Here is a 25,234-nt window from a genome sequence, read left to right as displayed (position 1 = left end):
GGATTCCTCCGAGTTCTAAGTTAGCTTCAGCTGATGAGATTCAAAAAATCAGCAAGATCCCCGAACTGTTTTCAAAAGAGAAACCTATCCACACAATTTGTTTACCATATTTTTTTTTCAAACATATATATATATATGTGTGTGTGTATATTACAGAGTTCATATATACTCAAGCTCAACATATATCATGCATCAGAGAATGTGACAACCTTCCTTTGCTTTACTTTTCGGAGCTGCACTAGGTTCAGAATTTGTCGACTCGTTACTGCCTTCAGAAACCTTTGGCTCACCCTTGTCTGAATTGCTAATTTTCTCAGATGTACTGGTTTTAACACCTTCATGATCACAATCTGTGGTATGCTTGTGAAAAAACTTATTCAAGACACCTTCCATTCTTAGTTTTCTTGATTGCACCTGCTTAGCAAGTTTTTTCGCTAGAGATATGTCCCTAACAAGGTAACAGAAGTAGAAAGGAATAGCTCCCCAATATCAAATACACTAGAGAAAAGGAAACTCATCACAAACACAAAAAGTATAGTAAAAACCAAAACTAACCTGGCATCCAATGCTACAGAAAGTTGCTTCAGTTCATATACCATGTCGACCATATCTCGAGATGAGATCTTTTCCTCGAGTTGGGGAATGTATTTTTCCAATTCCACCTAAAAATGATGATTGAAGAAAATAAGGGGGGAAAAAAAACCACTGCAATGCATCCTAATTTCTTTACATGCTCATATGTGAAACAAAACTAGTGTAGAACTAGTAGGTTACCTTGATTGTTTGAGCATTTGATGTAAGCTTCTCTTGATCTCTTCCATTTCCTTCAAAGTTAATGGCTTCAAATATTTCCCAAAAGCATAAATTCATTGGTGGATTTTCCCCTGCTGTGGAATTTCTTGTAGAAACTTCAATGCTTTTTGGAAACAATGTTCTTACTATGTCATTCTTGCAACAATTGGCCCCCACATCCACATGTAAAGCATCCGGACATGAAGACTTTGAGACATGTGTCCCAACACTTGCAACGACCATAGAATTGCCAATCTGCTCAAATGCTTCGGCGAGTACATTTGGATCTAAGCTATCTAAATATGACTTGAGAGCAACACAAAATTTTAAAGGCAAGTGTTTAGTGATTCTAGTCATTCCCAGCAAATCAGAAAGTAAATCTGAACTCATCCCGAAATTCGCATGAAGCAAACAAATTATCAAAACCATTCTAGACACAAGTAATGAATAGGACTCGTTATCTCTTGAGGGAGATGTGTTGATCCAATCAATCATATACTGCTCGTCGTAAAGGCAATCCTTGAAAACATTGATCACAAACTGAAGTAGTTCTAGATATGAGAGTTGAAAACCAACTGAGGTATTGGAACTTGACTTGGTCATGGAATCAATCTCTTCATAGATGAGCCATTCAACAAATGCTGATTTTGTTGCAATGAAGTAGCCCTTATATGAAGATGACCAAATCACAAAACGTTCAACAAGATACAAGAAAAAACCAGGAGATATTGGGTCACATTCTCTCTTACATTTTGCATTGTATGCATCCACCAAAACTCCATGAAAGCTACAAATCATAGATGAGTTTGGAAAGTATGATCTTCTTGATCTGTGCAGAAGCTCAAAGAATGCCTTCCATGGCAGGTTCTGGTCCATCCTTTTCATAATCATCTCAAATAGTTCATCATTGAGCCTGCTAGAGCCGAGAACGAACACTGCTATGTTTCCAATTTGCCTGTGAGTCAGATTATTCCTCGAGTTGCAGTGTTCAACAATAATTTGTTTCAGAAACTTATTACAAACATCTGTTCCTCTGAAAGAAACAAGGTTCTCTGCCAATGATTTCTGCCAATCTAAAGGGAATATGTGTCCTGAAAAATCAGTTGACAATCTTATCAATTTCTTGAGATCATCTGAATTTTGACATGTTCTATTCAGATTTTTGGACTCTAAAAGAAATTGCGCAACCTCATTGATAAGATTAAGAGTCCTGCATTTCCTAGAAAAGGAATCATATTTATCAGACACAAAGGTATGGATGGCTTCTAGAATGTGCAGAACCTTAAAACCAACAGAGAGTACTTCTGAAGACCAATAAGCCTGAGCAGCAGATACAAATTGGTCAACATCAATATAAAGTACTAAATTTCCATTACTTCGATCATATATTTGCTCCACATTTCTAGCCCAATGAGCATCAGAGTGGAGCAAGACATAGTTTGTGACCGAATTGTGACGCTGCTTCAAAACACCTAAATATTCCAAACAGAACTCTCCATAACTTGTGAATTCATCAACAACCCTAGTCTGTTGTAGACTTCCAAGATATTCAAAAATTCTAAGAATTTTATCCTTCCAGAAATTCCAAAAATAGACTAGTGACTCAACTGTAACATAGATTTTAGAAATCATGTGATGTTGTGAATGCAACAGATGATCATCATGTACTTCCCAGAAATACTCTATGACCTTTGTATCAAGATGAGCATCAAGAACTCTCCAAACAGATAGGATTTCTCCTCTGACACTCTTATGTCTTTGAGAAGCAATCATTTCATATTTTCTCACTGCAAGGACACTCTTCTTATTTGCAATAATATCAGCTTCTGTGCAAACAAAATCATAGAAATCTTTTGTCTCATTCATGGCAAGTGACTTGGCTTTTGTTAGAAGAAGACTATCATTTTGTTTACCAGATGACCAGAGTGAGTTGGAAAGAACATGGGAAAGAATAAGTGTTGCTGCTTCTTTAAATTTCCCAGCTTTCTCAAAAAGATCTATTGCAGCTAGTATATCTCCTCCGAGCTTTGCAATTTCTGCAGCTTCCACAAAATTTCCTGATCTTTCTTCCAATGACATAAGCTCATCAAAACAACCCAATGACCGCAAGAACTTACGCATTGAATTCGTGGAATTAAAAGCTTCAACAAATCTCATCATAGATTTTTTGTTTTCAAGCTTATAATAGTACAGAGCACAACTCTCCAAGAATTCTTGTTCAGTTTTTTCTATTTCTGTGCCTCTACCAGTCACACCAAAGCCTTGTTTGGCTTGCTGTTTCCAGGATTGTATGTATTCCCAACCCTTTTCAAATAAGAGTCCTTTGGCACAGACTTTCAGACACTCTGAGAACAAATTTCCCTTGGCATAGGCATCAGCAGCTTGCTGGTAATGACCTGCCAGGGAGAAGCATTCCCCAGCTCTCTGCAGCCCAAACTCGCCAAATTTGTCCAAATAAATTACACCTGCACCAACCAATAATAGGCAATTCATTTAGATAAAATTACTAAATCTCATGGGAATTAAGCAAGAGCATGGGAATTTCTATACCTGCTTTCTCATAGTCTCCTGAATTTCTATAACAACTCGCCGCAGAATCAAACTTTCCCACTGTTTGGAATATCTCAGCAGCTTCTCTAAAGAGAGATTTAGCTAATTCAGGATTGGAAGCACGCATACGGTCAGCTGTGGTGTGAAGATCAGCAACTTTGGACTTCCTTTTCCAAAGTGTGTCATGTGCTTTTTCAAAGCAAAGTGTAGCCATTTCATAGCTGTGCGCATGGTATATCTGTCCAAAAGCAGACTAAATTATTCAATTTAAATGATTTGAGAAAATTGCTTTCTGCATATGTATGAAAAAGCAACCAGTGATAGATAAAACATAAGTCTTGATTATAAAGATGATGAATGACAATAAGAAGAGTAACACTCAAAGATGATCACATTCACATCATCAAACAAACAAACCTTTAGACCCCTCGATTTCCACTCTTGTGGACTGCTTGGGACATGCATTGACAGAGCAAGTGAATCATCCAGCTGCTGAACTTGCACAAGGCTCTTCTTCATCCAATAGTCAAACATGGGTTTGGAAAATTCTGTGTCATCACAAATCCACAGCCTATTCTTTGTGCAAGCAATGGCAACATGTAATTGTTTCAGCTCAGCCAACAAAATCCTGTGTTTGCTCTCGTTGAAAAGAGGAAAATGCAGTGATGTGGAGTCTAACAGATCTTGCTCATTCATGTACTTATATATAACACTCCACTGCATTCTAAGAGGGGACGATCCAAAAAAGTTGTACAACAGTACATCCTACAACGGGTCATAATGTTATTTCACCAGAATAACATACAGAGACTATAGTAATTCACAAGAAATTTCTGCTAGGCAATTTAGAAAAAAAAAACCAGGAAAAATAGTGCTAGAAAATCAATACTTTCATAGATAATACAAGGACATATTAGATATAGCAGTTACCTGAAACTCTAAGTCCTTGCATTCAAGTATTGTTATGATAAGAGCTTGCTTTCCAACAATGTCCCGTATACTTTGTCGAGCGGTTTCATCTCTGACCAAAATTGCCTGCTCCGCACCAAAACCATTGGCATTTTTGCTTAAGCTGTCACCTTTCCCAAAAAGTTTTATGATTGCATTTTCACTCTTCTCAGATTGAAGTAAAATTGGAGCCTCACCAGGGACCATATAGGTGTCATGATCAATAATATCAATAGATAGAGGGAAGAAATGATACATCAGTTCAATAACACTTTCTGATAGTTTTAGAATACCACCATGGCTACGAAAGTTTCGAGTCAAACTAAACATGTTGGTGATATGTCCTCCTTTTCCTTTCATGTTCATCATGGGCTGCTTCAAAAAAAACTTGTTACAAATAACAGATCGCATATCTTGAATCCTGCAACCGATTCCCCCAGCAGCTGGTTTTGCAACATCTCCAGAGAAAACAAAACCCTCTTCCAAGTTACTGCATACATGCTTGAACAAAGCAACTTGACTCATTGTGAGGTCTTGCACCTCATCAATATATACAAAATTCATTTTGTCACCACCATATCCTTGTTGTCTGAGTCGAAAATGAAGATCATTTACAAAATCAGCCAAATCAAATTCACCACTTTCCAACTTCAGTTTTTCATAAATCTGAAATATATCATATACCATCTCTCTTTCCTTCGTCCTTAAACTAGAGCCACATCCATTTGACAACATTACATAGCTCTTCCTTGTGAGTTTACCATCATTTGTTTCCAAGGCTTGCAGGCTGCCTTTGATATGAGAAACTATCTGAGTAAAGACACAAGAAGGATCAAGCTTTTTCGTTAATTGGGAATCAAAAGAAGGCCAATACTGTGAACAAAATCTCTTATAATCCACTTCCTTGGTCCTTAACAAGGAATGAAATATATTTGATCTTGACTTGGGTATTTGACTTTGAGAAACTTCATCTATATCAAGGAATCTTTGGAAATAAGATTTTCTCAGTGTTCCATCAAGCATCATCAAGAACTTATGGAATGTTATGACAAGAGGATATGAATTAAGGGGAATGCCATGAAAGGAGTCTGGGATGTTATTTAATCCTGAGTCTTCATTATCAATATTCTCCTCATCAATCAGACCACTTTCAGCTGAAGGACTACCACTGCAAGAAAATTTATGGAAACATTATATTTACAGCAAAGTAAAACACATACAAGTAAAGATTACTTTAATTTCTATGTGCTTTTAAATTATTTATCTATCAAATTTGATTGGTTTAATATTCATATTTACATGCAAAATACTCAAACTCTCTATATCATAATGTTAGTATTTATTAGATCAAGATCCTAGAAATAATACTTTCGAGCCCCTAAGAATTTGTTTTGGTATTGATATTTTTCATACAAAATGTGTAAAATATTGTCATTTGAATGTTTTTACACACCTTCTCAAGTAGGAAATGCATTGCTTGACAGCATCGCAAAGCTTAGGAGTTGCTGTCACAAAAAGCTGGCGTAAAACAACATTCTTTTTATCAACATTTCGAATCCTATTTCTTTTCGCTCCATAAAGTCCTTCCATTTTCAGGCGATGCATATATTCTTTTTGGAACAACTTCATTGACAAAACAGTAGTTTTTCCAGTACCTGACCGTCCCAATACAAATGTACTTGTAGGGAAAAGGATTATCTCTCTTTCTTGGTCTGGTACTTCAAAAGGGAGATCCAGTTCTCTACCATCGCGGTCAGACAGCATGTGATTCACTACACAATTTGATAGGGAGTAGAATTTCATTGGCATCATATGGAGATCCTCAAACCAACCAATGTTCGAAGAGAGCGGCCAGCTCTTTGGTATATCCAATTTTCTAGGGACAAAAACCAGAAAAATCAAACCAAATCAAAGAATAGAAAAGTATTACTACTTAAACACAAACTAAAGGAGTTAGCATACCCTTCCAAGCACCTTTCATTGCAATTGTTGATGAATTCTTCTGTGTACTTGTCAAAAACAATATCAAGCTGGTTTTTTAACGTTGGAATTTCTTGATAAGGCAACAAATCCCAGATCTTCAAAACTTGTATGTATTCTGAATGCTCTTTTGCTATGCCAACAGTGCTGACCACATAAAAACCTTCAACCTTATGACTCATAATTTGCAAAGAATTTGCACAGAGTGATACACTAGACCCCCTTGGTCTCCAGCCATCAGAAAGCTTAAGTAAAAGTTTAATAACTGGTTTCTTCGCTTCAACTACTTCAAGGATTTTGAATGTCTTTAGAAATTTTTCACTGAAAAAAACCTACAATATTTGGAGATGTACAAAAGAAGCTCATTTAGTATAGATGTAGAAGCCAAATAGAGTAAATACTATGTTAAACTATATTGACTCAAAAAGAGACAGAGTAGCAGTAAAGGCATGTGAAAACGCAGTACCTTCCACTTTGAACGCTTGAAAAGTATACCATCATTATGGATCATATCATCAAATTGACCGGACTCTTTCTTGACCTCTGTTATAGCCTTGGCCAAATCATCATCTCTGTCAGCATTAAAGAAGCATTTTCTATTTTTTGCATCAATGACAATAGGTGTCCAAACAGTAAGACTCTTAACCAGAGTTCTTTCCTCACCCAAAATCCAGAGGCAGTGCCTGAAAACATGAAAAGGATCGATAGTTATTTGCTGCTATGAAGTTATAATAATCTTACTGAAAAATTGAAGAATTTACATCACATAGTCATACATACCTAGCCCTTGTTAGAGCAACATTAATTCTCTGTGGTTTGGATATGAAATCCAATGAATGAGAACCACTGCAGCGTACAGTAGACATTATTATTATGTCCTCTTCCCCACCCTGAAAGCCATCAATTGTCTTCACCTTTACTTGAAAGCCATTCTTTTCATTGTACCTAAACCCAAGTTGGGTTTGAATTTCAACCACTTGAGCAGCATATGGAGACACAATACCGATACTGAGCTCATATTTGGACTTAAACCAGGCTGAAAAACATACAAAGCAAAGAAAAATGAGTTCTCCAAACAGCAAGTGAATATCAAATTCATTACATATTTTTCTTATCACCTTGAAATTTATATACCTTGGTACAATTTTTGTAGTATTCTCATGATAACAGCTACCTCAACCAAATTTTTTCGACTGCGTCCATCGCCATCCTTCTGCTCTCTTCCACCAATTATATTTATAAAAGAATATGAACCAAACATTGGACCTGGAAGATAACTCCTTTCATAGCTTTTCATCTTAACACTAGCAGCATCCAATAGCTGGCTACGATAGAACAGTGAATTTGGGAAAATGCTTATTGATGGGTGCATTCTGTATTGCATATTAAGGAGTTGCTTTGGATGATTTTGTGAACTCAGCCTTTCAAACAAACTTCTTCCGAAGCCAGCTTTCTCAGAAACCTATACAACAAACATACAAAAGGTAAAAACTTAGCTAGGATTTGTGTAATTTAGTAATAAGAACAATAAATAAGTTCTTACTTTGCTTTTGACAGTTGCTGGTAATTGCCATTCATCACCAACAAGAATAGCATGCTTTACACCAGGAAGTTGAAGAGGTATGGTTGATTCACACTCCTTCAGTTGTGCAGCTTCATCAATGATCAAAATCCCTGGCTTAATTTTCAAACGATGCAGCTTATAAGAACTTGATACAGTACAAAGAATTAGTGAAGCATTTTCCAAACAGAATCTCCTTATTGTTTTTTCGTCCTTAAACCAAGAAAAGTCGAGCCTGTTAAGGGAATCGCGAAGAGCTCTCATACTTGAAACACATTCCTTTCTCTTCATACTGAGCCTCAATGATATATCATCAGCATCATTTACTTCTGCACAAGAAAATAGTTTTTCCACTACTTCAGAAACCACTCTCTCTTTGCATAGCAATGACTGAAAAGAAACAAGTGAGCCAACAAGGGAGACCATATGCTGAAATAGTTTCCCCGAAATGTAATTCTTCGCTGTATGTGTACAGATGATAGAGAAGTACTCTTTGAGTTCTGAAAAAGCCATGTTAAATGTTTCTCTCACATACTGAAGAAATGCTGGAACTTTTTTCTTGCCAACTTCACAACCATTTCTGTCTTTGGTTGACTCACTTTCCAAAATGTTATTGTACTGAGAAACAGAATTTTCAAGAAGATCTATCATGGAAGTCAAGCTATGTCTCCAACCAAATGATCTGAAGCACTTTTCAAGCTTTTCAACTCGATCATCCATGTATATAACTTTCAGATCTGAACCAATGTTCAGTCTCTCCTTGGTGCCAAAAAGAAGAATATTTCCCAACGAACAGAACGGGCCATCACCACATGTATCCAATACCATCTTCAGAACACGAGATGCTACTTCAGTGATTGCAACATTCGTGGGAGCACACACAAGAGTTTTATAGTTCATTCTCAATAGGGTGACAAGAAGAGTACTGGTAGTTTTCGTTTTCCCTGTCCCCGGGGGACCCCATATAAGTTCCAAAGAAGATCTTCTCCTGCAATCCATCATATGAAGACAAGAGAGAGCTGCTTTGGTCTGGGACTCATTCAGCTCCAAAGGTAACTTCTCAACCAACTTTTCATCCCATATTCCATTACTTAATCTGAAACAGCCATCGCAGTACTCTCTCTTAGCCTGTTATCACAAAGAAATTTCAGTATATATTCCACATTAGTATGTGAAGAAAAAAGAAAAAAACTCACCTCAGAATCAATGCATAGAACTTTATCTAGAAACTCCACATTGCACGACATGTGCAGTGCTTCCCATATTCTTTTGAGAGGGGTCAAATTTGCCAAGAAAACGATGAACAGTGGCTTCTTATGAATATCATGTCTAAGCTCTGCTGATGACTTCACTGTCAATGTCGTACTATCATCTCCAATGAGATCAATGAGTGATAGAAAAGACCAAGATCTTCCTACCCTTTGGAGATCATAAACAGTTTCTGGTTTGCCATTTGCTAAGACAAAATAATCTCCAGGCAAAGTCCTGTAAGGCTCCTTGCCACCTTTGCTGTGTTTGTTTCTCCAGTCATTAACTCCAAGTTTATACTTGTTTTTCCCATATGGTTTAGCTTCTTCGAAAGCTGTTACCTCAGCGAAAGGCGCTCCATATAGGATTTCCATGGTTGAGTGCAGTTCAGCTCGTGTTTCTTCCAATAAAGGGTTCACATAAGACCCCAAATAATGCTTGACTGATTGAAATGAGTCGGGAATCCTTTCAATCTACAAAAAATAAAATCAAAATGAATGAATTAATGGATGTTTTTAGGAATGAAAAAGCTTCTTGGAAGTGTACAAAATGATTGGAGCAGTCACAATATTTTTTTTCAATTGCAGTCAAATTGTACACATTCAACTTTTTGCTTAAAATGGACAATGGGACAGTGGGAAAAAGCTTTAGAATGAACTCTGATCAAACTCTGTATTTTCCCAAAAACCTAAAACAAATAAGAGGAAGAAAGATAGAACACAGAGCTCATACATAGATCACCAAACGTATAACTATGATCAGGCAAATAATATATGAAACCAAAACAAACAAACCTTGTTGATGAAAAGATTTTCATTGAAAACATCTTCAAGAGACCAAGAGAACAGAGTGTCTATATAACGATCAGCAGCAGATAATAATTTCTTATTATTATTCTGAGATTGTGAAGCTTCTCCTTTCATCATCACAAGTATAGGTATAAGATAACTCACTCACCCACTCAATATATAAAAATATTACAGATGAGAGTAAACTAGATAGAATTGGTTTTGTGCAGAAAAGAAAAAGAGAAAGCAGTAAGTAGCGTATTGTATTTCCAAGAACTTTATAACTTTGCATATAGACTTTTTTTCTATCAACCATCAATGCATAGCCAATAAGAACACTCTCAATTAATCCTCTCATCAATCTTTTAAAATACCCCTCTAAAACAAACATTTTTCTATTTTTCTTCAAAATTTTACATTATATCATACATCGTCTTCTTTATATATTTATCTACATCATTTAAATACTATATCTTTAAACATATTTTATTATTTAAAATAAAATAATAATAATAATAAATATATACTAAATGAGAAAAAAAACTTATATAGGAAAATAATAATGTTAAAATATTATATAAAAGATATGTAAATATAGATATAAATTAATTAGAGTTTGTGCATAGCTATTATAAATATATATATATATATAAAAGAGCTAATGTAAGATATTTTTGTAAGTTTTAGCTAAATATTATAAAGAAAGTGTATTACAAAATACATCACCAAAACATTTTTTTTATAATTTACCGCAAACATTTACATTATACGATATACCAACTTTTCTATTTTTTCTCTACATTATTTAAATATTATATTTTTAAAAAAATATTTTATTCATTTTAAGAAACAAAATAACTAAATATAATAATATCACACTGATATATATATATATAAAAGTTTATAAAAAAGTAATAAAATATTTATACATTGATGAATAGTGTTTCACTATATATAGAGAAATACTATTTAATTAAGTAAAAAAATATAAGTTTACATCACTTATTGGAAAACTATTTAACTATTTTTTATCTATAATATAAAGAATTAGACATTTTAACTCATCTTTTCATTTATAAAATAAATTATATTAATTCAATGAAAATATTAATTAAACTTAATTTATTTTGGCCATTAAAAATCAATAAATATGCATTTTTCACTACTAATCAGCTGACATCCTACCGGTGCTCCTAATTGAACTCTTATCTCTCTCTCTCTTTTTGTTCTTGACAGGTTGTTGGTGTCCATCTAATCAATTATAGAAAATCACATCTATAAATATAAATATTTTTTTTTTCATTTTATCTCCTATTTATGGAAAATCCCTTATTCTTTAGGTTTGCGATACTTATGTCCCCAATTAAAAAAAATTATGAAAAAATCACATTTTGTCAATGTTTTGATGCAGTTGTTAGGTTATTTAGTCATTGAGTGTCAGCAATAACATACATTATTTAAAGTTTTAGTGGCGAAAATGCCGTACATCCTTATTAGCAATAAATATTTATTTAATTAATAATATTATATTATAAAATAATATAAGAGAAAATGTAGAAAGAAGAAAACTATAATCAATCAAAACATAACCCACCACTATATATATATTCTCTTTTAATAAAGTTTAGTAAAGAAGGAAAGAAAACGTTGACCAGAAGACTCACTTATTGACTCTCGAAGACACTTTAATTGATACGTATAATAAGTAAAATTGGACCATCAACATATCTCTATCAATGTTATTTTTATTAACAGAATTATTTAAACCATGGATATCATCCTTCTCATTTGAATACAGTTTTTGTTACCTCTGCCATGGTTAAACTACACAACCATTACAGAAAAAGATAATTTTTAGAGACAACTTTTTAGTCACAGTATATATTTTGTGTAACTAAATGTCACTTTTAGTAATAATAAAAAATTACTTGTGACTAAAAAGTCATACTTAATCACAAGTTGTCACTAATGTAGTTTTAGTCACAACTTATTATTTTTAGTGATAAAGTTTGTTGTGACTAAAAATACATTTAGTGACAACAAATTGTGATTTTTGTGACTAATACTTTTAACTACGGACTTTTTAGTGATGACATAAGTAAGATGTTTTTTTTAGTCACAAATATTTTGTTTTTAGTCACAAAAATTATTGTGACAAAAACTAAGATTTTTTGTAGTAAACATTAACCAACATCAGAGTAAATTGGGGTTAAAAACCATAATATTTTTAACATGTTACTCTTCTATATCCAAATAAATTTCGGTAAATATACTTAATGTTCTTAAAATGTTACACTTTTATACCCAATTTTTTTTTAGGTATATATTTCCAATATTTTTTAAATGTTGCTCTTTTATATTTATTTTGAGAAATAATAAAAAAGTGAAGAAAAAAAAGTGAAAGAAAATATAGGCTTTTAGTTATTTTTAAAATTTTAAATTATTTTTACTTTTTTATTCTTTCTCAAAATAATACAAAAAAATCATTGAAGATTTTCAAATTAATCAAAATAATTAAACCTTATATTTTAAATTGATGGTAAAATATAAGTTTTTAATTATTTCAAATCATTTTTTATTAATTTCTAATATAAAATAGTTACTTTGGGAAAGATTAAAAAAGAGAAAATAATTTGAAATTTAAAAAATAATTAAAAGTTTTTATTTTTCATTCACTTTCTTATTATTTCTCAAAATAATAAAAAATAGGTATAAAAGTACAATATTTTAAAAATATTAAGTACATTTATCGAAACAAAATTTGGAAATAAAAATACAATATTTTAAAAACATTAAGTACATTTACCGAAACAAGATTTGGGTATAAAAGTCGAAAATTTTGTAAATATTAAGTATATTTAATTAAAAATATATATATAAAAATATATCATTTTGAATACATTGAACCAACATTAAACAAGTACAGTTAGAATTATTGTTATGCACTAATATAATCACATATATATATATTTAGGAGTGTTTGGTACTAGAATTTGATTTGGTGGAAATAAGAATGTTAAATTTATTCCATGTTTGGTAAATTTATTTTTGATGGCTTGGAGATTTGTGTTTCCAAATAAGTTATATTTTTTCACTTGATTTGAGGATAATTTTAACTCATTTGAACACTTAATTTCTATTTTCTCTTAATCTAAACTCACTTTAACTCTACTCTCACAAACTCAAATTCTTGCCTCCGAGAAACGAATCAATACGTTGTGTTCGAACTCCATCATGGATGATATGGTTTACATCACAACCCCCAATTCTAGTGGAACAGAACAAATGATGTCGAGTCAAGAGCACTTTCATTCTAATATAATAGGAAATGGTGGATGTAAGAATCCACAGCGGATCGTGTCCTTCAAGTCGCATGTTGCTTTCTACCACATCGTTTTAAACGAAGTTTTACCTTAACATTCATTTAGTTTGAAACCAGTATGTAATTAATTCCATTATAGAATCATGAATAATCATTAATTCGGTTAGTACTTAGTAATCTATATTTTTTTTTCTTTCTATATGAAATATAGTTTATAAAGAATCATTACACACACTTAAATAAATGATGTTTTATAATTATTATTAGACAATAATGGCACTTTCGTAGAAGTACCGGGCCCAACATGGCTCTAACGACTTGCAGAGTCAACACTAAACACCAAGTGATAAAATAAGAAATATATATTTAAAAAAAAAAAGCATAAAAAAAGGGTGATGACAAATAACTTTTTGGACTTTTTGTAAAATAGATTTTAAATCAATAAGGGCTGACTTTGATGCAAATCAAGGTCAAGTTTGAATATTTCATCAACTGATCGAAAATGTCCATGATGATATAGCAAGTTTACTTTGGATTATTATGATTCAATAATAATGTTAACAGAAAACAACATGAACTTCTCTGGAGATTGATGCTTAGATTTTGGCGAGACACCTTTTTTTTTTATCATATTTTGATTCAAATTTGACTACTTCATATCTTAAAATATCTTTGAAAAACTGTAAATTGTGTTTATTTTCCCTTGCATTTGGAAAATATAATAGCATGCATGTTTAAATACCTGACTTTTTGCTTCAATTGTATTCTCAAATACAGGCCAAGTATACATATTTAATTAAATCCAATTGATAGAGCATATATCTGTTAGAAAATAAAGCTTAGTTAACAAGTAAAAAAGAAAGGGATATTTGTAATTATATACATATGTTATCACCGTTTCTCCCCAAGTGAACGGAACCACATTCTGAGTCTGTGGGCCGCCCTACATGGACTTAAAGCCCAGATCAGGCCCAGTAGACGAAGACGGAACGAACTCTGGCAGCCCAAGTCTCGGTAAAACCCAAAGGGCATCCCGGAATAGAAGCCAGGACCATCGCGTTGGCGTGTCGCATAGTCCCGGACCGCATCCTTCGGTGCCTCCCAGGATGCAATAAAGAGGTCGTGGTTCCCAAGTCCGAGATTAGACCGGGACGGCTGTGGATGAACCCAGGTCCTGGTAAACGAACCAGGACCCTAGTAAACGAAGAGGGATGTTGGTAAACGGAGCTGGACCCGGTGGCCAGGTTGGGTGTGATAAAGTGTCCCCGGTACTGACATCACCCCAAGAAGTGTGGAGCTATGTCCTCATAGTTAACCTGCAGAAGAGATTACATCAGGAATGTATGTCGTCGGTTCAAAACTGTACTATCACTACTCTGACAGATATTGTCCCCGAATCTCCCTCGAAGCTCACAACACCTAGACTGAAGCAGCATTATGTCGTTAGTTTTATAGTGTGGTTACGTTTGGGCTGGCTCAATGGGCCTTGGTTAGTGCATTTTTATATATTACAATCCTTTGTATTAAACCTCCATCAGAGAGCAAATAATATTTATACCCTTATTAGGCCCGGATTAGTCTGGCTCAAGCCTAGTGCACTCACTTGCCTATAAATATGAACAGTGGTGCACTGGGGAAATGATCGAATTCTTCTCTGAGAAGCATACACTATGCTCAAATTCAGAGAGTTCATTACTTAAGCTCTTAAAAAGCTATAATATAATTGATTCGTGGACTAAGGCTCTTTAACGCCCCAACCACATAAAAACTCTTTGTGCGATAATATTTATTTATTACTTTCTAAGCTCTCTTATCTTTGATAATTCTAGTTTCCGAAAAACTCGGTAAACAACATATAATATAAAATAATTACAAAAATTACCTACAAAATTTTATTTACAAAGATGTCTTGTCACAGATCATCAAAAAATACCTAATTCTAAAAATACCCGAATTTCTCGTTTTTCTGAGTTTTCAAAAGTAACATTTTGGTTACTTATAATGGTGAGAAGTTACCAAATGGTCACTTTTTTATTAAAAGTTTTATTTTCATATCATATTATTTCAGTACTTTTTTGTTAAATCCAAAACTTATTTGTAGACATCTTAATATACCAACTACATATTTTTAGTTTATATTATGGTATTTTATTATTTGAGATACATTTTGGTGACCTTCAAGCATATTTAAGACACTAATGAGTTGTCATATATAGTATAATAAGTTATCATATAGTTTATAAAGTTTATATATTTTTTTTAAAACTTAAACATTATTAGCAAATCTTCACATTATAGGCGAATTCAGCCCGCTTCTAATATTAATTTTTTTGTAGTGAATAAAAAAATATATATTTTTATATTTGGGGAAGAGTTCAAATTTGGATCTCCTCTTGTAAGAAAAAGTATTAACACCAGCACAATTTTTAAATAAAAAAATTTGTGCACCCTACCAATAAGTCTTGCTATGCTATGCTAGTAATATATCAATCTTATAATAAATATGAAAAATTCGAACTCAATAAGTATGCTTCGTTTGGTTAAGTTTTTATTTTGTTTATTATAATAAAAATTTAGGGTTGGTAACCATTTGGTACCCTGTGTTTTTGCAAAGTACAATTTTAGTACTCTCTGTTTTCAATAATGCTCATATGGTACCCTGTATTTTAAAATCGTACATATTTGGTACCCTAAACTCAAATTTAATTAATAAAATTTTACCAATTTAATCAAACTGCTGTCAATTATGTAAATTATAAATTTAAATTTAATTACTTAATTACATATAACTGATGACAGATTGATCATATTGACAAAATTTTATCTATCAAATCTGAGTTTAAGGTATCAAGCATGTATAATTTTAAAATAAAAGGTACCATATAAGCATTATTGAAAACAGAGGGTACCAAAATGATACTTTGCAAAAACATAGACTAACAAGGGAGTAAATTCCCTAAAAATTATAAAATAAGCAAAATTGTAGCTTTTTTTTTCTCATTGGATAACAAATATCATACATGAAAAAACATGCATATATCAATATTTATTCCCATGATCTCTATCAAAAGGCTTAAGCAAAGCATAAGTAACCGCCATGGCCAGCCACCCTCCAACCACAACTCTCACCGCCGACACCTTAGGCCGGGACGACCCACCAAACTTTGCACCACCCCAACCAAACACAGCAAGCGCCAAAGTAGCCACCACCACAATCACTATAACACTCGTGGCATGGTCGGCAACCAACGCAGCCGGTATCAATGGCACAACCGATCCACTCAAAAACGCCAGAGCTGACACTGCCGCTGCCTTGTGCGGATTCGGCAACACAACTGGCAGAGCGCTTTCTGTTTCATTATGTTCTTCCGCAACCGCCGGTGACTTTCCTGGAGTAGCTGATTTAGAGTAGTACTCCGGACACGTGGGCTTGTTTTCCAGAAAAAGCTTTTCCTCAATGTCTCTCTGAGTCGAAACGGAGACGAACTCGCCCACCGCCATGCTACAAGCGCCTGCGAAAGCTCCAGCAAGTCCGGCGAGAGCCATGGACCAACGGTCTTGCTTGGCCGCGCCAACACCGAGCAGTAGAGAGGTTGTCGAGAGCAACCCATCGTTGGCTCCGAGAATGGCTGCTCGGAGCCACTGAGCGCGTTCCACCACTTCCTCAGTGGACGTCGTTTGAGTAGTTTTGGGAGTTTTGTCAGCCGTGGTTGGTTGCTCACAACATATTTGTTCTAATGTCTGAGAAGCCATGGAAGAGAAATTAAGGAGAGTACGTACTATTTTTGTCAAGTTGATTAGGTTGTCGTTCCACAAAATTGCACGTGGTGGTTTTTATATTGAGGACTGAAAGGATTGGCCACACTCTAATTTTAAGTTTATTTGTTCTTGATTTTGGAACTAATATATAGGAGTCAGATCCTCTAACATGACTCATCTGGCTTTATATATATATATATATATATATATATACATATATATATCAGTGTAGGTACTAAAACAAAGTACAATGTCGTATATACCGAAATAAAGGTCAGAGGATCCTAATATATGTATATTTGCCTAAAACGACAATTCATCTCTCTCTATCTTTTTGTGTATTTGTCAAATTGTCACATTTTGTTTTTGGTTGAGAGTAGACCAAACTCTATAATATGTTTTTCATGAATAATACTACTCTCACAAAATTATATATAATCTATCATTTGACACTTTTTTTTGGCTAAATATATGCATGAAATTGTGTTATACTATGATAAAGAAGCAAATTCGTATACTCTGGCCGGTCATGTAGTGATAAGCTTGACTATCTTATTTGTCTTCGAGAAACATTCTTTTTATATATATAAATATCTATATATTTGTTTGGTTTACTTTTTGATAGTGTGTATTAGGGCTCGCAATTCGTGTAAACGTGTCAAATTCGTATCGACACGATTATGACACGACACGATTAAGGTAAACACGAACACGATACGATTATTAAATATGTCAAAAATACGAACACGAATACGACACGATTATTAAACGGGTCAACACGACACGAACACGATAACACGATTATGACACGATTAATCATAAGTATACGAAAAAATTCATAAAACTTATGCAAAGTATTCGTGTTATCGTGTCTGACACGATTATGACACGACACTATTATTAAACGTGTCAAAAACTCAAACACGAATACGACACAATTATTAAACGTGTCGTATTCGTGTTTACCTTAATCGTGTCGTGTCGTGTAATCGTGTCGTGACCCAAATTGTCACCCCTAGTGTGTATATAATATATGTTATATATTTGGTGGTCATATATATTATTTCATTTTTTTATTGTTTTGTTTTAACTCCATATTCTAAAATTCCAAAATTTCAAGTGATGTGGTAACAAAATCAAGTATATTTTAGAAAAATTCTACAGATTGTATGATATGAATATTAGCTCCAACCGGTATAATTTACCAAACTTTAAAAAGAAATGGTCCAATCAATATCTAGAGTTTAATGGATATGTTAATAAAGTATTTCTATTAGGGGACCATGGTATCCAATACCACATTAATTATATATTATTTGATATAATTTAATCACGAGTGTTACATATTATAAATTAAAATTGTAAATCCTAAAATTGGTAAATTTTATAGAAATATATTTTTTATTTAAAAGAAGAATTTTGTAAAAATTTGTTGTGTTATTTATTGTTTTTACACTGTTTTTTTATTGGGTTCACTTTCTGTCCTGACAAATTCGGATTCTATCCCGACAGATTTAAAATCTGTGTCAACATTTAATTACAATTCTGCACCTTAATTAATTAATATGGTTTAATAATTAATTTAGTAATTACTAAATACGGAACTTCAAGACTCAATTATAAATTGCACCAATAATAATATAATAATATTATTATTAGTGCCCTGTTTACTCATGTTAATATAATGTGCCAACCATAAAAATAATAGCAGTCACCAAATTAAAATATGTGGCCCAACCAGAATACACTAATCATCTATTCATCACAAATTAAGAAATGGAGGGCCACACAATGTTCCTGTAATATTTTTTTAGTATAGATCTACAATAATATATTTTAGACACTTTTTAAAAATGTGATATTAGTGTAATTTAAAATTGAGTTCTCCAAATTTAAAATAAAACAATGTGGGACTAATTAGTTCTGTACTAGCTAGATACTATAGTGCCCCATACTATTATTCAAATTCTTAGAGCATTGCTTCTCATCCTCGCATGTTCAATTTTTTTCTTCTTCTGATGATTGAGTAGTCAATCCAACTCAGTTCATAGTTAATCATATTTTATGCCAATTTAGCTTAATTATGATATTTGTTCAATGAGATTAATTCTTTGTAGTTATTTTGCCCATCACTCAAACGATTATTTCTTACCCATTTTCTAGTAATGCATGTCAAATTATATATAAATAAAGGGTTTATGTTTTTTGACCCTGTGTTTTTTCTTATTATTTGTTTAGACTCTCTATTTTAAAAAAATTATTTTTGGACCCTATATTTTGTAAGATGGTTCAAATGGATCTTTAAACTCAATTTTGACGAAGAAAAATTGAATATAACAACATAGTTTTTAAGTAGAATAATTTTATTTCTGTTCTGAATTGTTAGATAAATTATTTGTGATTTCAGTTGAGAAAACGTTGATCAAAATCGGGTTTAAGGTTATATTTGAACTATTTTACAAAACATAAGTACAATTAAGTAACGAGACAAAACACAAATTAAAAAAAAAAATTAAACCCGTAAATAAAAGTTGTAACTAATTCAGATGTAAATCGACCTTACAAAAATATTCTAATTATTAGATCAAAATCTTAATACTTACATAGTTGTTTACGTAACATGCATGAAAATATATATATATATATATATATGTATATATCAATCCTTCTTGCCATGGTCTCCATCAAAAGGCTTAAGCAAAGCATAAGTGACAGCCATGGCCAGACAACCTCCAACCACAACTCTCACCGCCGAGGCCTTAGGCGACGACCCACCAAACAGTGCACCAACCCAACCAAAAACGGCAAGCACCAAAGTAGCCACCACCACAATCACTACAATCCTCGTCGCATGGTCAACCACCAACGCAGCCGGTACCAGAGGAAAAACCGATCCACTCAAAAACGCCAGAGCTGAAGCCGCCGCAGCCTTGTGCGGATTCGGCAACACAACTGGCCGAGAGCTATCTGCTACTGCATGTTCTTCCGCAACCACTCTCATCGCCGGTGACCTTCCCGGCGTAGATACCCTAGAATATTCCGGACACGTGGGCTTGTCTTCCAGAGAATAATGCCTCTCCTCAATGTCTCGTTGAGTCGAGACGGAGACGAACTCGCCCACCGCCATGCTGCAAGCCCCTGCGAAAGCTCCAGCGAGTCCGGCGAGAGCCATGGACCAACGGTCTTCCTTCGCCGCGCCGATACCGAGCAGTAGAGAGGTTGTTGAGAGCAACCCATCGTTGGCTCCGAGAACGGCTGCTCGGAGCCACTGAGCGCGTTCCACGACTTGCTCGGTCGACTTCTTTTGAGTAGTAGTTTTGGGAGTTTTGTCAGGTGTGGTTGGTTGCTCAATACATATTTGTTCTAATGTCTGAGAAGCCATGGAAGAGAAAGTAGAGGAGAGTATTATTAGTTTTGTTGAGTTGATGAGGTTGGGGAGGGAGTGTGGTGTTCCTTAGAATTGCACGTGGAATAGTTTTATATTAAGGATTGAAGATTCACCACACTCCAATATTATGGTATTTCATTGGTTTTTCTTTTTGGAACACTAAATATTATAAGAATATTCTATGTATGATGATTGTTTTTGTGACTACGAAAATCGACCAAAAATGCTTAGATTGTGCCGAGAGATATGGATTCGAAAGGCCTATATAAACATTGGAATCTACAAAATCGAACGTTGAGACCTAAGATCCTCTTACATGACTCATATACATTTATTGTTAATTAATATAACATATATATAGAATGATTAAGAAATGTATATGTATAGAGTAATGACACGTACCCTCAAAATAGAGAATGGCTGGTCACCAACACACGATGCGGTAAATTGTTATTGGTGCAATCCAATACCAGATTCTACTTATTTGAATTTAATAAGTATTATGGGGTATTGTTAACTAGTCATGGGGTGCCACCTCATGTGGTGTTGGGCACCTTAAGGTGTCAAATAGCAACACTCTTCAAAATATACACTCAAATATTATACACAGTCATGCGGCAGTTTAGCTTAGCCAATCACATTTATTAAATTTGGGACCTACTAATTTAAAAAACAGTGACACGTTACTCTGTGTCATGTTTTAGTATATATTTTTGGTGCACATATCACTCATATGTATATGAGGTCAAATAAAAGTAAAAGAGTAATATGTAATAATTAAAAACTAAAATATTATGTATATTCCATAAGTGATTTTGATGAAAGAAGTCCCATGTATACATTATTATATTCTATTATGTAAAAGAACTAAGTTTACTAATAAAAACAAAAATGGGCACTTGTCTCATATATGTCATGTCATATATACTAACAACATTTTGAAACAACAGTTTCATTATTATATTCTCCTAGTCGTGCATTATATACATAGTTGGTCTTGATTATATCTTAGCCGATTGAGATTACTATTCTAAGAAACACAAAACTTATCTTCTTTTATTAAATTGACAAAGTTTGTCCTATAGTTTGGAAATTAATGGTTATTAATAGGAATAGACAAACCTATAACAATGTTTTCATTTGATAACCAACACTACTACAAAGAGGTATTTTCGATTTTACAACCGATCGAAGTCTGTCCTAATTAAATGTCATTATATAAAAGCATCATAATAAAAGGGTAATAAATAAATAAAAACTTGTTTTTTAATGTCAATAAAATGATATTAAAAGGAGTACAAATAAATTTTGGTAATTAGTTGATGATTCTTTAGGGTAATCAAGTCCCACATTGTTTGGATAAAGTGACTTAGACTAAAATAATTGTAAATATATAGTTTCCAAAGATCATATTTTTCTTCAACCAAATATAAATTCAATTATATATTATATGTAAACATATAGATTCACTATTGCAAGGTTTTATATTTTTTCTCTTAGTGGGAGAGGTTGAAAGTATTTCATTTTTGTTAATTTTTAAATAATATATATTTGTATTATTAATTAATTTGAAATGTATATTCACTAATAAATAAAATTATATATTTATTATTTAATAATAGTTTCATCATTTAATATATTTTATTATTATTATCAAATAATTAATAAAATATTTCAGTTAATTAAATTAAAAAAATGAAACTATAAAAAAAAATTAAAAACTTAATTCCATTTTTTTTAAATCCTCTCTTCCTTATATTTCTCTACTTTGAAGATAACATCAAGAATTACAAAACACAAATACCCTTTATAAAATCAGCAAGCAAACTAAATTAATCCAAATAATTTCAACAAAGAAGTTAGAAGAACAAACAAAACACATATCAAGAACACCACAAGAACTAGAAGAGCACAAAAATTACAAACAAATCATCCAAAAATTACAAACTCTCCCTATCTCTTCTTTGTAGAAAATTTTCAACCACATACGCACTAGCTAGTCCCCGCGCGCCCAGCCCGTCCCCGCGCCTAGTTTTGTCGCCGTGCTCCGGTCACTGCCGCACCTACCCTCGCCTTCGCGCCCCAATCGTCGTTGCACCCATCCCTGCTGGATGCTAGTCCCTAGCCCACGCCTATAGAATAAACAAAGAGTTTGTGAGAGAAAAATATAGATAGGGAGGAGGAATGAGGGAAGATAATTTAAGGGGAAAATGAGAGTTTCAAAAGAAAAGAGAGAAAGATAGAGAGAGAGGCAGCAAATAGTCTGAGAGAAAGAGAGAGAAGAGTAGATATGAGAGATTAGGGTTTCTTTCATTTATTCATTTAGTATTAATTTTTAATATAAAAAGTTTGAAAAATAGATATGATGAGAGGAAAGAGAGAAACATGGGAATTAAATTTAATGGGAGTGTGAGAGATGAGAGTAACGTGGGAGAGAGAAAGGATTTGAAATGATTTGATTTATAATAATAATAGTAATAATAATAATGATGATGAGTATAAAGGATGATGAGAAAGTGGGAGAGAGAAATTTTGACTATGAAAAAGTGATTGTCAAAAAAAAAATTACATATAACGTCTCCCAAGGAGAGACATGGGACACGTGGCACGTCTCCCAATGCTCTCAATAGGAGACGTTGGATGTCCCTCCGGAAACGTTTTTAGACTCCAAATTTTCAACATTTTCCTGCATTTTTAATGTCTTATAATTTTAGTAATTAATAAAAAAATTCAATGTCTCCCAACATAAGACATTTAAAATATCTCCTAATTTTTAATGTCTTACACCAATTGTGTAAGACATTGTAGGGAATCATTGAATGTCAAAATTGTTGTAGTGAAAGAGTTAGATGAAAAACTTTTGAAAACCTAATTCCTATCATTTATGTACTTATTAGTTTTTTTCTCTTCGGTAATCTATTGTCTGCTCGTCGAGACGCCAATATCCTATCACTGCAACAATTTTTACTTTTAATGTCTCCTTATAAAAATTGGAACAAGTATTTACTTTTGATGTCTCCTTATAAAAGTTGGCATGAGTATTTAATGTCTTATGTTGGGAGTCATTAAAATTTTTTGTTTATGACTATAATTATAAGTCATTAAAAATTTTGGGGAGACGTTGAAAATGGGTAATTTGGGATTGGAACTCGAGTCTACAAATTGGAGACGTTAAAAGCCTTATTTAAAAAAAAAAAATTAAAAAGATGCTCATGTGTATGGATACATGCTAGCTGCCAACTCTTTTATTTCATAACAATTCCCTACAAAAACTTTCCTCAATTATTAATCATATTGATGGTGTTTCGATGTTCTTATGATGCAATCATGAAAACTTGATTTTTGACCAAAACTATTATTTTTCAATGCAATTTCGATGCTCTTCCAATGCAATCATGAAACTTGATTTTTGGCCAAAATGATGCTTTTTCGATGCAATTTCGATGCAAAATCGATGGTGTTTCAATACTTTTGCGATGCAATCATGAAAACTTGTTTTTTGGGCAAAACGATGTTGTGTCCAATGATGTATGACGAACTATGTCCGGTAGGCTCGGTTGCCAAAACTTTATGACGGACCTATGTCCGGTGTATGATGGACTTTTGTCCGGGGCTTAATTGCCACCCCTGTATAAGCACTTATCTTTTTATTATATCTGATTTGTTATTTTTAGTTATGATTATGATATATGACCTATAGTTATGATTTATGACCTATGATTTATGATCTATGACTTATGACCTATGAATTATGACTTAGAGTATGATTTATGATTTATGGCTTAGATTATGATTTAGAATTATGACTTAAGATATCATATGATCTAGATGTTGTGTTTGTATGACTTTGGTGAATATATGTTATGTTTGATTATATGACTAACCCTTGTTTGTATTTTCCTTACTGGGCTTAGAAGCTCACTCCTTATGATGTTGTTATTTCAAGAAATTAAGGATAGAAAGGTCGGTGGCGAGTGGGACCTAAGAGCATCGTGATGTATTTGTTGGGGACCATATAGTCGAGGAAGATCAAACGAGCCAAATTATTTATTTATTTATTTATTTTAAAGTTTGTTTTATTTAAATGTTGCTCATTTTTATGTTAAAGACAAGTATTTTATTTTTATAAAATCATGGATCCATGTATTTATTTTTAAGTTTTTATTAAATAAAAGAGCAATATTACGATTATGACCCAATGTTGTGTTCTCGGTAATCTATGAGAAATTAGGGCGTTACATCGAGGGCAGTGGCCGGGTCAACGGCCGTGATCGAAACCGCGGCCAAGGCAGCCCAGCTGGGTCGAGGCTCCGGCCCTAGCGTCTCCTTGCTATGGTGAAGCTCCGGCCCCGATGCCTCCTTGGACGTTTTCTTGGCAGCCTTCCTGGCCGCGGCCTTGGCAGCACTGGCAGCCCGGATCTCGAGGAGTTGCCTCATCTCGTCCACGAGGTCGGACATGTCGGAATCTTCTGAAATAAACATAAATAAAAAGGAGTCAATACCATTAACAAGCAAACAAAAAAGTCAAGACTAAGAGTGGCCTGAGACGAACCCTTATCTACGCCCCGGACATGACTCAAATCATCTAACGCGAAAGAGTAGACTCGGTCCCCCATGTCGTCTGGGTGTAGAAAATTCCCGTACTGGAGGAACCCGGAAAAATACATGAGAATTTCCGAGCCTACGGGAACAGGAGACGAAGGTCTCGCTTCCCCGTCAGCCCCAAACGCAGGGCCTCGATGTGCTAGCCTATCCCTAGCTAAGTCCCAAACTTAGGGAGCATAAGTCAAAATCATAGGTGAGTTACATCGCCCTAATACACTAGCCCCAGGGGTCCCCGTGTTCGGTAGTGCCTCGTCGAATAGGGCTTCCAGCTCCTCGAAGGTGGCCGCCTCCCC

The 25,234-nt window shown here is 33.7% G+C and overlaps 3 protein-coding genes across 3 annotated transcripts; all 3 read right to left on the bottom strand.

The window, feature by feature from the left end:
• Positions 1–39: 39 nt before the first annotated feature.
• LOC133781383 (uncharacterized) lies at positions 40–10,098 on the bottom strand. The gene is made up of 14 exons (XM_062220356.1): positions 9,874–10,098; positions 9,028–9,552; positions 7,814–8,959; positions 7,405–7,732; positions 7,051–7,306; positions 6,737–6,953; positions 6,253–6,602; positions 5,744–6,166; positions 4,273–5,458; positions 3,760–4,107; positions 3,343–3,580; positions 775–3,257; positions 556–662; positions 40–448 (listed from the first exon to the last, which is right to left on the bottom strand). Exons 1-14 carry the CDS (start codon positions 10,003–10,005, stop codon positions 193–195), a joined length of 7,995 nt encoding a protein of 2,664 aa, XP_062076340.1. The 5' UTR covers positions 10,006–10,098; the 3' UTR covers positions 40–192.
• Positions 10,099–16,228: 6,130 nt separating this feature from the next.
• On the bottom strand, positions 16,229–16,942 carry LOC133783616 (vacuolar iron transporter homolog 2-like). The gene has a single exon (XM_062223267.1). The coding sequence runs from the start codon at positions 16,940–16,942 to the stop codon at positions 16,229–16,231; it is 714 nt and encodes a 237-aa protein (XP_062079251.1).
• A 2,665-nt stretch (positions 16,943–19,607) lies between these two features.
• Positions 19,608–20,330, bottom strand: LOC133783615 (vacuolar iron transporter homolog 4-like). The gene has a single exon (XM_062223266.1). The coding sequence runs from the start codon at positions 20,328–20,330 to the stop codon at positions 19,608–19,610; it is 723 nt and encodes a 240-aa protein (XP_062079250.1).
• Between the last annotated feature and the right edge of the window lie 4,904 nt (positions 20,331–25,234).

This window comes from Humulus lupulus, chromosome 6 (assembly GCF_963169125.1).
Source record: "Humulus lupulus chromosome 6, drHumLupu1.1, whole genome shotgun sequence".
Taxonomy (NCBI): Eukaryota; Viridiplantae; Streptophyta; class Magnoliopsida; order Rosales; family Cannabaceae; genus Humulus; species Humulus lupulus.
This window is presented reverse-complemented; position numbering and strand designations above follow the sequence as displayed.

Coding starts and splice junctions, on each gene's coding strand:
- LOC133781383 (XM_062220356.1), bottom strand. CDS start 10,005: ATGATGAAAGGAGAAGCTTCACAATCTCAGAATAATAATAAGAAATTA. Junction 3,581..3,759: donor GGAAATCGAGGGGTCTAAAG/GTTTGTTTGTTT, acceptor GCTTTTGGACAG/ATATACCATGCGCACAGCTA. Junction 449..555: donor TCTGTAGCATTGGATGCCAG/GTTAGTTTTGGT, acceptor TTACCTTGTTAG/GGACATATCTCTAGCGAAAA.
- LOC133783616 (XM_062223267.1), bottom strand. CDS start 16,942: ATGGCTTCTCAGACATTAGAACAAATATGTTGTGAGCAACCAACCACG.
- LOC133783615 (XM_062223266.1), bottom strand. CDS start 20,330: ATGGCTTCTCAGACATTAGAACAAATATGTATTGAGCAACCAACCACA.